This window comes from Humulus lupulus, chromosome 6 (genome assembly GCF_963169125.1).
Source record: "Humulus lupulus chromosome 6, drHumLupu1.1, whole genome shotgun sequence".
NCBI lineage: Eukaryota > Viridiplantae > Streptophyta > Magnoliopsida > Rosales > Cannabaceae > Humulus > Humulus lupulus.
The window spans coordinates 205,982,775-205,998,296 of NC_084798.1; the positions used below are offsets into that span (position 1 = coordinate 205,982,775).

General features: G+C 37.8%; 1 protein-coding gene across 1 annotated transcript; it reads right to left on the bottom strand.

Annotated features, from left to right (window-relative positions):
• Nucleotides 1-2,506: 2,506 nt before the first annotated feature.
• On the bottom strand, nucleotides 2,507-4,721 carry LOC133783036 (WAT1-related protein At4g30420-like). Its single transcript, XM_062222555.1, has 7 exons — nucleotides 4,382-4,721; nucleotides 4,214-4,282; nucleotides 4,005-4,121; nucleotides 3,607-3,841; nucleotides 3,334-3,492; nucleotides 3,076-3,224; nucleotides 2,507-2,898 (listed from the first exon to the last, which is right to left on the bottom strand). Exons 1-7 carry the CDS (start codon nucleotides 4,561-4,563, stop codon nucleotides 2,688-2,690), a joined length of 1,122 nt encoding a protein of 373 aa, XP_062078539.1. The 5' UTR covers nucleotides 4,564-4,721; the 3' UTR covers nucleotides 2,507-2,687.
• Between the last annotated feature and the right edge of the window lie 10,801 nt (nucleotides 4,722-15,522).

Here is a 15,522-nt window from a genome sequence, read left to right on the forward strand (position 1 = left end):
GAAGTATTAGATGTCATGTTTTCCAACATAAATGTATTTGCATAGATAGATAAAGAACATCATATGCGGCGTCACGGGGCATGACATGGTTTTGATACAACGATTGGTTGGCAGGCAGGCAGACAGTGAACATGTATTTGAATAGAAGATTCTTGTGAAAATTACATTTTATGGGGTTTTTTTTAATAAATTTTTTAAAAATATGATTCTTTTTATAAATATTATTTTATAGTTTTTAAAAATTTGTATTTCCTTCTATGAAATTTTTTCTCATATTTTTGTAAAAATATTATTATTATGCCATATTTTTATAAAAAACTATTATTATGCCATATATTTTTTTCTACTTTTTTAGTTAAATTTAACCATACAAGAAAATTTTAATTATCATATTTTTAGATATTAATAGCTAAAAAATCATATTTATGAAAAAATCTCAAGATTCTTTGAATGCATATGCAATGCATACTTTTATTAGTCCTTTTTTTTTTTTGGCTTTTTCCTGTGATTGAGCTGGCAAATAGTTGAAAATCCGGAGGTCTTATCAGTAAAATGATCACATTATTAGGCCTATTACATTAAAAAAATTAATAATATAAAAAAAGTTCATTGTTAGTCTGGTGAGAATGATTAGGATTGGCTTATTTATCGCCAATCATGATACTGAAAATAGAATTCATTTAAGCTTAGTTGAGAGTGGTGTGTCATCTACTTTTTTGTGTAGTACGTGGCACCAAAATGAAGCAAGTCCTCTATTGCTTCATTTTAATATCAAATGTACACATATTATAATTTTAATTACAATTTTTAGAATTGGATATATAATAAAGGAAATTTTACATAAAGTGACAATTTTTTTTTTATATATTTTTACTGATTTATTGGTTTTTAAACTTTTTTACTATTCCTTATTTATTTATTTATTACACTTTTACGGACTCATCCCTGTAATCTTGGTTTCCGCATCTTTGTCCCTAGCCCAAACACACGAACCCATGCCATCAGCTGCACCTCGCCAAGAAGATGAGAGAGCCCAGTCGCAGCCCAGCTTAGCACCGTGCGATGCCACCAAACCCAGTCCGAGAGAGAGAGAGAGCGCCCCACAGCTGCACAACACCGGTCGCGAACCACCAGGCCTAACCCTCCTTCGAACCCAGCACCCCGACCACGAGAGCTCCATTTCCAGCCTCTGCAACTCGAACTCAGAGTCGAGAGAACCCAGGCGAGAACCCTACCCCAGCTGCGTGAATCCATGTGCGTCCCGACCCTCCTTCGAACCCAGTATCCTGACCACAAGAGCTACATCGCCATACTCTGCAACTCAATTCAAAGTCGAGAGAACCCAAGCGAGAACCCGACCCCAGCTGTGTGAAACCATTTGCGTTTCCAGCTGCACCACGACGAAGTACCCGAGAATGCAAGCGACCTCAGTCTTTGACCCAAGCCCGAGAGCACTCATGCGTGTTTCCAATTACACAGAGCCGAAGCATCCAACTGTTTTAACAGCTAGAGTTGAATTTTTGGGCCACCCATTGTTTTGGTTTAGGATTATGTATAGTTGTCTAATATCATTTTGTTTTTGTGTTATTTTTTTAGTTGTTTAGGTTTTATGTTTAATTGTTTTCGTGTTATTTTTTAGTTGTTTAAGTTTAAATATAGTTGTTGTGTTGATGTCTAATTTATGTTTAATTGCTTTCCGATATATTTTGCATGTTTTTATTAAAAAAATGTGTTAGTATGTCATGGGTTGACTTCTAGTTGATCAATTGTTGTTTTTAGTTATTTTTTAATGCAGTTAGTTGATATCTAGTTGTTGTCCAATTGTTATTTTCTAGTTGCTTTTTCGATATTGTATTGTAGTGTGTTGCTTTTTAAAAATGTAATGGGTTGCACTGTGTTGTTGTGGGGTTGTTGTTTTAGTGTTGTTTAGATTTTATGTATAGTTTTTTTTCATGTTGGTTTTTAGTTGTTTAAGTTTATTTATAGTTGTTCTGTTGATGTCTATTTGTTGTTTAATTATTTGTAGATATATTTTGATTTTTTTAAAAAAAAAAATATGTTAGTATGTAGTGAGTTAATGTTTAGTTGTTGTGTTATTGTTATTTTTTAATTGTTTCATTGACACCGTATTTTTTAAATATAAAATTAAAAAAAAATATTTTTTATAACTTAAAGTAGTATTTTTGAAAATAAAAATCAGTAACCGTAAAAAATATACAAAAATAAATTATTTTTTAAAAAACCTCTAAAATAAATTATACTAATGATAGCATGTCATCACATTAAGTGAAATTAAGCATGATAGAGTTGTTAGTAGTAATATTAGTTGAGAACTGATTTGGGGATTCTTTTTAAAGAGTACTATTTTAGTAGTTCTCTTGTAAATGTCAAAATAGATGTTCTTTCTGGATGATTGACAGTTGTAATATGCACTGTTTATATCGTTCAAAATTTGATCAGAATGTTAGAAAATCTCGTATAGAAAGCATGTGAGATAATTATACCATTTATAAAAGCATGAATTATTTCACTTATCATTAATTAGTGTTGAGGCAGAACTCATACAAACCAATTCCACTTTTTAAACCACATTTCGCATTTTAACACACCAAGAAATGATATTTTTGTTATAGAGTATAGTCCGTCCAACTTACCTACTCAGGCCAACCTAATGAGCATAAATTGATTTATTTATCAGGTAGAAGTGATTCTTCCAATTCACTTGTACAACTTTTACTCTTCTCTACAGACTGGTCTATCAAGACCTGTATAGATTTCGTTTGATCACCCTCCAGCTTTGGAATATCTTTAGTGTCCTGTTTAATCTCTTCAAGGTCTTTTGCTTTTCCCCAAAGCACAATATATAGCCCAATAATCACAGCTAAAGCACCGACCAAGCTGATAATTTAAGAAAAAGATAAGTTTGGATGATATAGTAAAATAAAGATTGTTATATACTATAATATTAATTAAAGATTAGTGCTTTTTACTATGTTCAAAATATAATTTCATAAGAATATACTATGTAAAAAGCAAAGAGAAACTATATATTAATGTAATATTATTGTAAAGTACCTTCCAACATATAACTTCTCATGTAGAAACAAAGAGGCTATAATGGCTGTTATAACAGTGCATAGAGGGCTGAACATTGCAACAAAGACAGGACCTCTTAGTTGTATGCACCATGCTTGAACAAAAAAAGATACCGCAGTACCAATTCCCTGTACAGTTCAAATCAAGCCATATTTAGAAGAAGAAAACTTTAAATTAGCATAAGAATAATGAAAAGGTAATTAAGAAGAGAAACCAAGTATAAGTTAAAGTACGTACTGCATACAAACAACTTCCAAGTTCTAAATAGGAATGAAGATTCCATACTTGTAGATCAGGCTCTGTCACAAATGTATATATTGCAGATTGGATGGTTGTCAATAAACACATCCAAAGAGTTGAATACAAGTGGTCTGGACAACTGGCCGAAATTGGCACCTGTTTGGAGATTAGAATTGTCAAACACATATATGTATGGTATAAAACACACACAAAAAAGAAAGAAAAAAAGATGAAAAAGAAAAGGTCTAGCATATATATCAGAGTTCTAACCTGCATGATCATCCAAAAGGACCAGCAAAGGCAGCTTATGAAGAGAAATACACAACCCAGTTGCAAATTCTCATCCTCTCCCATACCTAAGAGTAGTGATTTTGATGGTAAAAGCTTTATGTTTAATACTTTTGGACCCTTAACCAGTGCCATGCAAATAGCTCCACCGACAGAAAAGATTGTCCCTATTATCTTGGCAATGCTTCTCAAGCTTTGAAAATTAACTTTCTCCATTCTACAGAACAAGAAAACACCGAAATACTTTACATCAAGATAATTTGCCACCTATTAGTTTGAAATCGTTCAATCAAAAGAGTTTATATATATATATATGTGTGTGTGGTTAAAAGTTACTGTGTGTATATGGTTTTTTCTTTCTCTGGGTTAAATTTATTTACCCTACAATGGTTGCCATTACAAAGGTCATTACAGGAAGCAAATTAGTCATAGCTGTTGTTATTGTCGAAGAAGATAAGTACAACCCTTCAAAATAGGCATTTTGATTGCCTGTCACACTGCATATATGAAAGTTAAAACCAGTAAATCAATTAGACCACCCCACATTAAACATGATCAAAGTAAATTCAATGTGAAGAGAAACTTCTACCCAATAAGGGAGGTGATAAAAATCAAAGAAAAAGTCCTTAATCCAAGTGAAGTCTTATATGGATTTCTCCTGCAAAAAAAATAAAAAATGATAAGAAAGAAAGAAAAAAAAAAAGTAAGAAGAAGAGAGACTAATAACATGGGGTGAATTTAATCTAAAAATACAAACCATCTAGTGAAACAAGCTATAGGAGCCATGATAAGAGTGGCTACACCTTGTCTGTAGACAACAAAAACCCTGGGACTCATTCCTTGTAACAAAGCAGCCCTAGTGAAAAGAGCAAGTCCTGTATAGATGCACTGTAACCCAACCATAGCCATTGCAGGCTTGTAACCATTAAACCCTCCCATTTTGACTGCAAAAGCTTCAGAGTACTAAACTCCACAGAAAAGTATGACAGCCTTAATTTCAAAGAGAGGGAGAGAGAGAGAGAGAGAGCTCTATTTCCACAAATTTTCTAGTCTACATGCGAAGCCATCGGCTAGATATATTTAATATGCACACACGTGTAACATGGTCTTGAATATTAGAAGGATATATTAATATAAATTGATAAAGAGAATAAAAAAGTTTCCTGCTATGAATATATATGTCTACTGTACTGGCAGCTGATGTGGGAAGATTAGCATTGACATGGCAGGCTGCACCAAAAAGAGTTCATTACCGACATGTGTCTGCATTATATTATTTTAAGATAGGAATATTTATATATATCATTACCGGAATAGATGTGTCATTTATTAAGATAATAATACTGAAAAAACGTAATATAAAATGTATTTAGCCTTAATTTCAAATGACTAGGTGACCACATAACATATAGCTAATAAATAAATTAATATTAATATGAGTAGTGGATAAATTATTAGATATGTCAATTTTTTCCAACAACTTAACGTACATATAGTATAGATAAAGAACAGCTAGCATATGCGGCGTCACGGGGTATGATTTGTTTAAGATCATGTTGAGGTTTCTATAACGTGGCTTTGATACAACCATAGGTTGGCAAGATATACGACATTTTGGAGCTATTATATCTTTCAAAGGTGTGACGCTGAAACTAGTCTCTTCTCTCTTTAATTTAAAGATGTGATTCTTTCAATGCATATGCATGTTTTATTGTCCCTTTTCTTTGTCCTGGTCCTGTGGCTGAGCTGGCAAAAAGTTAGAAATTAATAAGATGGCCTTACAAAGAACGATTGGGATTGGCTTTATTATCGCCAACTGATTTATACTGATGGAATATATATATATATATATATATATAAGAACGACTAGGCACACACGGAAACAGTCAATAATATTTCTCCCAGTCAATAAGAATAAGATGCAGCACCAGAATGTACTAAAAGTTCTATTCTTTCTTTAGGCTTTGCCATTCATTTCAGGTGAGTATAATACATTTTTTTTTCACGTATAATTCCATGTGAGTTATAAAAATCAATAAACATGTCAGAATCATATTTTGTGCCTTTATTATTACGAAATCTCTTCATCTTTCTATTGAATTGATTTTCAATTTCAGTCACAAAAGATTTAAACATATCAAGAGCATCACTTTTATTTTTCATTAAGTACACATATGTAAAATTAGAACTACATCAATAAAAGTGTTAAAATAATGTTTTCCATTTCTATTCAACGTTCCATCAAGTTCACAGATATCAGAATGAATTAAATCTAGAGGCTCAGTTTCTCTAGTCACAGATTTATGCGATGTTTTTGTGATCTTAGCTTGGCTACAATAATCACATTTTTCAAAGTCATTTAAAGATAATTTAGGAATTAAGCCTAAAGTACTCATATTCTTAATTATTCGCTTGTTAACGTGACAGGGTCTAGCATGCCAAGTATTAAAAGTACACAACATATAAGGAGAAGCATTCACTTTATTAACATCAACATTCAATTTAAACATTCCCTCAGTTGCATACCCTTTCCCTACAAATATCACATTCTTAATTAAAGTAAACAAATCAGCCCCTATAGTCTGTGTAAACCCCGCCTTGTTGAGAAGGTAGCCCGAGACCATATTCTTTCTCATCTCTAGAGTGTGCATGACTTCCTTAAGAATCACAATTCTTCTAGAGGTAAACTTTAATTCCACATCTCCAATACCAGCAACAACCGTAGTGTGTGAATCTCCCAACAACACTCTCTTATCCTCAGTAGCAGCAGTATATGTCTTAAACATAGTCCAATCATAGCAAACATGGTGAGAAGCGCCAGTGTCTACCCACCACCCTTCTGATCCACCAACAAGGTTGATCTCAGAAATCATAGCCGTGAAAGGCTTTTTAGTTTTCAGGTTAGCCTGCGGTGTAGAGCTTGGCCTGTTCCTGCACTTGCGTGCTATATGACTTGGTCTGATGCAAACAAAGCACATAAATGGTGCAGGTTCATTATTATTATTATTAGGGGGTGTTGCTGCTGCCTATTTTGGTTCCTTTGATGGTTCCAATTCTGATTATTATTCTGAGGTTGATTGTTGCGGTTTGAGTTCTGCTTTCGATTCTGAGTCTTAAAGTTTTTCCCATTGGGTTTCAGAACAGCAGTGGACTTTTTGTTAGCGTTGTTGTTGCCGGATACAACAAGCACTTTTTCTTTCTGGTCTTGTTTATGAGCTTCCTCCTCAATATGAAGGCGAGTGATCAGACTTTCTAGTGAAAATTCTTTTGTTTTGTGCCTAAGAAATTTTTTAAAATCTTTCCACGCAGGAGACAGTTTGTCAATAACCACAGCAACTTGAAATTGTTCATCTAAAGACATATCTTCAGAAATGATTTCATGAGCGATTTTCTGAAGTTCATGAGATTGGGCTTCCACTGACTTGCCATCGGTCATCTGGAATTTGAGATAGCGACTGACAGCGTACTTCTTGGTTCCAGCCTCCTCAGTGTCATACTTCTTTTGCAGTGCCTCTCAAATTTCCTTAGCATTTTTGTCATAATTATAATAATCATAAAGGTCATCAGATAAACTATTGAGAATGAAATTTTTGCACAAAAAATCATTTTCGACCCAAGCCTCTAATGCCTTAGTTTGTTTCTCTTTTTCATCGTTCTCAGCATTTTCAGAGACAATAGGTTTATCAGTAGCACAACCCCAATGCTTAAATCCACTATATATATACACACACACATATATATATATATATATATCCTTACAAATAAGTATTCCAAACCAATATGAGACTCTTTTTTTAGGGAGACAATAAAACATATTTTCTATTTTTAACAATTCACACATATATCCATAAGTTCTAGCACTTGCCCACTCAACAAAATCAAATATAATATCATAACTCATCATTATTTTCTATCCATTACTACTATTTATTAAATATTCTAAACTACAACAAATCATCACTATTTTCTTATCACAAATTATCAGGTTTTGATACCACCATAGGTTGGCAAGATATACGATGTTTTGGAGTTATTATATCTTTCAAAGGTGTGACGCTGAAACTAGTCACTTCTCTCTTTAATTCAAAGATGTGATTCTTCGAATGCATATGCATGTTTTTATTGTCCCTTTTTTTTTTGTCCTGTTCCTGTGTCTGAGCTGGCAAAAAGTTAGAAATTTAATAAGATGGCCTTACAGAGAACTATTAGGATTGGCTTTATTATCGCCAACTGATTTATATGAAATATATATATATATATATATATATAAAGATAAATTTAAACTTAATTAGTTGCACTACAAAGAAAGTGCCCGATAGAATATTCTTTTCTCGATAGTTCCGTGTGAGACCATTCAGATCATATATAGGATTTTAAACCTCATTTCCCAATTTTTTTAAAGAGCTCTTTTTCATTGGTTCTCTCATAAATGTAGGGTTAACAAGTGTTATCTTGGCCGTCTTTGGCATCATAATTTTGATCCACCAAGAAATAAAGACAAATTAAACACAAGAGCTCTCGAACCTTCAGCAAACTTAATCTCGTTTCTTCAACAACAACACTTGATTCCGTTTCTTTGTTTCTGGTACCGATCCAGATTTTTGTCCGTCCAAATTTATTTTGTGGCTGTAAATTGATCTCTGTAAATCCCACCTACTATAGAATTAATAAGTATAGTGATAGAGATTTGTGCTCTATTTCTGTTATGTCTTTGAGTTTAACTTTGTTCTTTGGTGAGTTATAGATTTTTTATCATAATGAATATATCATGATTTTTATCTAAAGAAAATATATCTTACAAAGATGATATATATATGGGTGTCAATTAATAATATTGGAAATTTTTTTGAGTGTATTGATTGTAGCTTTAATTTATATATATATATAAGGAAAAGAAGAAACAAAAACGTTATATATATATATATTCAAATGTGTGACTTAGTACTTTTCCTAGCTTTTTTTTCTATTTAAGCGGTGCTTATTCTTATTTCAATAATTTTGTTGTTGTGTTGTTTGTTCTCCTGAGGTACGTTTAAAAAAAAAGACTATTAACTCATTAAATTATGTATTTAGGAGTGTTGGGAGCAATAATTTATAATTCTTGTTATTCTCTAGATATATGTGTATATAGAATTTTGTTAATGTAATTAACATTCTGCTACACTTGATTAATTTATTCTATTTTCTTATAAATATTTATTTGACAAATTCTACAGTTGTAAATCAAGAGAAGGTTTGATTATGCTAGTTGTAAAGTCTCAAATTTCTTAATAAACCTTAGGGCCTTGATTAGGAGGTCATGGTAGCAAATTATGGAATTATGTGATTATATGATATTTATGTGTATTATCATGTGATTATGTGAATATATTATAATATGACTTGATATGTATGTTTAAGTGTATTAAATATGCATGTGGACCCATTTCTGTTTAATTGGGCAATTTTCATAATTTGACCCGTTATAGGTATATTTGGCAGATATGTGGTATGTGTGTAATACTACATTATTATATGGTTATGTTTGGGTTACTTGGCACAAGACGATCCTAGGGAGCATGCTAGTGGAAAAGTCACAACGTGATCCAGATTTGACTCGGGATGAGTCAAGAGGTATATTGGGTATTTAGCACATTACCGGGATATTGAGTAATGTGAATGATTATTTGACGATATATTGAGAGTTAGTGAGATCAAGGGGAAATTATAGGAATTTTGACTATTTTACCCCGGGGGCATTTTTAGGACCCCAAGCATTAGGATTTGCTTGAGGTTACTTAACTCGAAGTAACCTGTTAGTGTTATCCCTGTTTCCTCCCCGCGTACGTGGCCCCGTACACTAAGTCCATGGGCTATCCTGAAGGGACCCGAGGTCCAAACCGAGCCCAATAGACGGGGAAGGCGTACATCCTGGTGGCCCAAATATCAGTAAACCCAACATTATCCCGGAATATAAGTCGGGACCATGAAGTTGGCATGTTTAGTCTTCCCGGACCCAGTGTAAGGTGTCATCCGGGATGACAATAAGGACGGCGTTTCCAAGTCTAAAATGAATCGGTATTATGGGGGATGAACCCGGCCTCTGGTAAACGAACCTGGGTCCTGGTAAATGGATCGGGATGTTGGTAAACGAACCCAAATCAGGTGACCAGGTTGGGCGTGAAAACTGTCCCCGATACTGACATCACCCCAAGAAATACGGAGTTTTGTCTCCTCAACTAACCTGCAGAAGAGTAAGGAATGTACACCGTTATTCAGAATAATACTGCCACAACTCTGACGGATCCTGTCCCCCGGATCTCCTTAGAAGCCCACGCGAACCAGATTGAAGTTGTGTCCTATTGTCAGTCTTACAAAGTGGTTATGCTCAAGCCAGCCCAATGGGCCCTGATTAGTGTATTTTATTTAATAAAATCCTTTGTATTAAGCCTTCATCAGTGATCAAATAGTATTTATATCCTTATTGGGCCCGGATTAGTCCGGCTCAAGCCCAGAGCACTCAACTACCTATAAATATGAACAGTTGTGCACTATGGAAAGGATTCGATTTTTCTCTTGTAAGCATACACTCTGCTAAAATTCAGAGAAAACTCCATTGCTAAAGCTCTTTGAGCTATAATACAATAGACTCGTGGACTAAGGCTCTTTAACGCCCCAGCCACGTAAAATCCCTAGTGTGATTATCTTTAACTCTTTTTCTTAGCTCTCTAAATCTTTCAAAATTCTAGTTTCTGAAAAACTCGGCAAACATTTTGGTGCTTTCATTGAGAGCTGAAGAAAGCTTTAGTTGATCTTGAACATCTGCAACAATGGTGAACACGAGACATACTACATTCGACCCTGCTCACCAAGAACAACAAGGCAATGGGGAGCAATTTCCCAATCAACCTCTCCTTTAAAACCAGCCTGAGGGTCTGCCCTACCAAATGCCCGCCTGACGATTCCCAGAATTTTGAGGATGGGGCAGACAACGAGGAGGCTTACTATGAGAAAGACGAGGAAAATGAAGGGGGATACCATGATCACGAAGCTGAGGATCCTGCGATCCCTGAAGAAGAAAGGGATCCCGACCAGGAGGACCCAGAGGTGGTTAAACTGAGACAACAAGTTCTGGATCAAGAGGCCAGGATAGCTGAACAGAGAGAAGCCACTCACAAGATGCAAGAATCCCTCCTGGTCTTGTAGGCCTTCATTGCTGCCCAAGGATTAGGGACCAATCCTCCAACTGGTCCTCTTCCAGGAACACGGTCGTCGACCGCACCAGTTAGGGCCAGTGTGCCCGAGAATACGAGGTCGATCCCTCCTCCGAGGCAAGATCCCAGAGTCGGTCCATCTAACCCGACTCAAGAAAAAGGGAAAGCCAAAGCAGTTGACCCTGTGGGAAAAACAAATCCACAGAGGAAAACTCACCCCGTCCCAAAAACCGGGCCAACCCAGGGTCGCTCCCTAGGAAAGAGAAGATGCATCCCGTCCCAGGACGAGATCATCTGATCGATCTGCAAGGGATGCGCCTGCAGGGTACCAAGCCCCGGGTTGTCCCCAGACAGACCGTACGGGAGCAACATTTCTACCCCAGCGCCTCCGTGAATAAAGATCACCAAAGATGCCCGCGTGCTGATGAGCCGGAAGCCATTAGTTAGGGGGACGACACGTCCCGAATAGACCTGTGCGATGGTCTAAATGCCCGAAAGTAGCAGGCTCACAAGGAAAGATCTGCCCCCAAGGGGGAGATCTGCGGAATAACCTTAACGACAGGAGGAACAAAAGGGCCCCCCTGGACAATGGAATGGCCAGAAAATTCATGGAATAGCTGGCCGCATTAAAGAAAGTCATGGATCGTCTGGTCTGTAAACAAGAGGGTGGATGTTCTGATTCTCAGGAAGAGGAAAAGGAACCGTGCGCCAAACACATCCTAGATGTGGTGCTCCCTAAACGTTTCAAAATGTTGAACCTACCCGCTTACACCAGGAACACAAACCCCAGGGACCACTTGTCCCGTTACAATCAGTTGATGACCGTAGCCTACGTCTGTGACAACGAAAAATGCCTCTGTTTTTCAATCACTCTAGACGGACCCACAGAAGAGTGGTGGAAGAGGCTCAAGCCAAGATCTATCCAATCCTGGTCCGGACTACAGTCGGTGTTCTGCAAGTAGTTTGTGGCCACCATGAGGATGGACATGCATATTAGCGCCCTCGCTAACATTAAACAGCTCCCCACAGAGACTCTGAGGGGCTACATCCAGCACTTCACGAAAGAAGCCTCAAAAACCAAGGTGGACGATGGGCAGCACCTGGTGGCCCTCCAGTCTGGGATCCGTGCCATGTCCATTCTTTGAGATGACATGCAACACAGTAAGGCGGCCACCCTCGAAGAATTCATAAGGAGGGCACAAGGCTTTATCCACTGGGAGGATGCCCGAATCCAGGCATTCAAATGGCAGTCGGGCCCCCAGCCGAGTGCCCAAACCTTTTTCGGGTACTGGATGCAATATCCGTCCCTCACTATCCGGCACCCCCAGCTGCGCCAGGGTCGACGGTACTCCCGGAATGACTTTCGCAGCTCCGACGGTCTACGAACCTGCTTCTTCAGGATACGTGCCAACCCAATCCACCCCATTTTGTGGATATGGGATGGCGTCGGTCGGGTATTGTGCTGCCCTCGGCGAGGCCCAGCCATCTATAATTGGGGGGGGGGGGGGGGACAGAGCCAAGCATAAACCCCTTCCGGGGGAAGAGATTAGGGAAAGGACAGAACCGATCCGAGCTCTCTAAAATGAGCAAGAGGGGTTACGAGCCCCAACACTCAGAGTACACCAACTTAGTGGACACCAGAGAAAACATATACCTGGCCACGGAGAGAACGGTTCATTATTGGTAGCCCACCCCCATGTTCAAGGGGGGAAAGAACTCAAGGGACACTAGCAAAAGAAGTGCGTATCACAAAGACGTGGGTCACTCGATCGAGGAGTGTCGTCAGCTGAAAGACGAGATCGAGAATTTGATCAAGCTGGGGCATCTCCACCAGTGGGTCCGGATGCCTGTGGGAGTTCTGGGACTGCCAGCAGCTCCCAGACAACTCACGATCCTGAGTGCACCAGGATCGTACCGACCTCCCTAGGGAGGGTACGTGACAGGACCGGGAGCATAGTGTAACGCCCTACTACCCAGGGACCGTTATGGTCTAAACTCGCTAATCGAGTCATTTGGCCATAATTGTGTAACTAAGTATGATTAACGATATAGGGTTAAAAATTTTGGTCAAAGATACAACGTTTCACTAAAACATTTACTGTATACATTGGGATCCCAAAATATAGTTCAAAGGTTAATTACGAGAAAATATTTACAACCAGCTAACCTAAGCGGTAAAATAAGGTTTAATCATAGTTCCTCTTTAAACCTTCGGTCGTGGCGGTCGAGCAGCCGCATATGTACACATCGTCACCTAAGCTCTTCAACTCAAGGATGGTCCAGCTTTCTTTTGCCTTTACCTACACCACATAGAACCTGTGAGCCGAAGCTTAGCAAGAAAACTCAATATGCTCAAGAACAGGTAATAACATGTTACCAAATCATAATAGGCAAGCCTAGCAATAATAGCCCTATTCATGCATGCACATAAATCTAAATAATGATTGTGGAACCTGCCCTTTGTATGAATGACTTATGGGCCCTGCCCTTTGCATTGATGATTTATGGGCCCTACCTTTTGTATTGATGACTATCAAGTCATAATGAAAATAGATGGATAATGTGTCCATCCAAAATAAGTGATAATTAAGTCACGCACTGGGGGTCTGTACCCTAATCAGATGAGTGAATATCACTTTATGATTTTGGTAATCATACTGGGGCTTATAGCCCAAATCAGATGAGTGAGTCACACTTTGGGCTCCGCACCCTAATCAGATGAGTGACTATGGAGTCACAAACTTGGGCTTCGCAACCTAATTAGATGAGTGACTACAGAGTCACAAACTTGGGATTTGCACCCTAATCTGATCAGTTACTATGGATTCACAAACTTGGGCTTTGCACCCTAATCAAATAAGTGACTAATGAGTGAGTCACAAACTTGGGCTCAGCACCCATATCCATGTGACATTGCAGTCACTCGAGCCTTTTGGACTTGGCTCTAAGTAACTAGCCTTTGGACTAGACAAGCGCTTTTAGTTTTCATCGAACTTGAGGTCGGTCAAGCATTAATGCTCTTGATGATTCATTCAATGCTTATATTGATTAGATCTAATCATTTCAGCTTGTGTTGAACACATCAATGTTGTTCTTGCCTCTTAAGCCAATACCATACGACTCGTGTCGATTTCTGACTCATGGGTCAGTGCCATACACAAGTAAGCAATGCAACCAAGCATATATCATATGTCAAATATCCAAATGTAGGGCATTCAACATGCTTACTTAACAATCACTAGCATAATAATGATCATGAACATTTACAGAGATTCTAGCTCTGATCAATCTCATATTCAATATTCATGTCATGCCCTAATCACATGTATCTCATGCATCCCATATTGGGTGCAGTTTTCTTACCTTTGGTTCGAGCGAGAAATAATAAAAAGACGACCCTTGAAAATGATCAATTCTTTGATCCTTTGGCGGTCATCTAGTCATAACCAAATATGGGATTCCATCAACAAAATTAATAATAAAAGTTCCCGGACCAAGACCTAGCCTCTGGGACGTCGAATCTTGCTAAACTGGGTAGTAGGAACGATCCCAAGGCCTAAGGTTTGAGTTCCCATGAAAAAAAACTCATTTCTGGCCAAATAGGCCCTTAAGAGCCGCAGCCCTACTCCACCATGCCGAGGCCTGCCTCCCAAACAGAGACGTCAGCCTCCCTGCCTTCAGCACGCACCGCGGCCAGCCTCTCCCCATGTCGCGGCCCCAAGGCCCTTCAGCACCACCCCTTCTTCTTCATCAAGCTCAAGTCGTGGCGCTCTAGAAAAGAGTCGCGACCCCATCTGAAACACAGCCAAACACCCCTATTTTTCCTATTCGAACTCATTTCAAAAACTGACTAAAACACTTCCAATTCCACAAAGCAAAGTTCCCAATTATTACCACAACTTATCCATCATATATCCAACAAAACCTAAGCTTTAAACCATTCAAAACCTCATCAAATTCAGTCCCAAAATATCAATTAAAACCCCAGCTAAAACAGAGCAAAACCAGAGAAAATATGGCTGAGATTCTTACCTTCAACTCAGAATTGAATCATCTTCACTGGTTGAACACTAGCCTAGGACCTCAAGCTTTAATTTTCAAGTTTGAACCCTCAATCTTAGCTTCAAAATTTCAAATAGAGAAAAGAGAAGAAGATGATTGTGGGGGAGGGAAAGGAGTGCTCTGTTTTGCTTCTAAGGTTTCTACAGCCATCCTTAAGTTAACATATATCCCTTAGTCAAATGACCAAAATGCTCCCAAGCCTATCTTCTTTTCTTCACAGCCCCAAGGGCGAAAATGTCATTTCCCACTTATTCCGCTAATCATAATTAACGTCCTCAAATTCCCGTTATTCTCAATATCCTCAAATAATTACTAAATCATATCCCATTACCCTTTAATTCCCTGTAATGCACTAATCATCAAATTACCCCAAGACTTACCTCGAGCCCAGAAATAACCCCGTTATGACCAAACCGCTAACTTGCATTCAAAGATCGCCTCATGACGAATAGCTCGAAAAAATCAATATTATAATGTGGCCTCATCAATAATTCACCAATCTGCATGAAAATATATAAATATGCCCTCAACAGGCCAAATTACCAAAATTCCCTAATAATGAAAAGTGGACCCATATGCATGCATTTATCATCACATAATAATATAATTCACATAACCATGCATATATTCATTTAATAGCATA

Coding starts and splice junctions, on each gene's coding strand:
- LOC133783036 (XM_062222555.1), bottom strand. CDS start 4,563: ATGGGAGGGTTTAATGGTTACAAGCCTGCAATGGCTATGGTTGGGTTA. Junction 3,842..4,004: donor GTAATGGCAACCATTGTAGG/GTAAATAAATTT, acceptor CTTGTTCTGTAG/AATGGAGAAAGTTAATTTTC. Junction 3,225..3,333: donor TTGGAAGTTGTTTGTATGCA/GTACGTACTTTA, acceptor TGAACTGTACAG/GGAATTGGTACTGCGGTATC.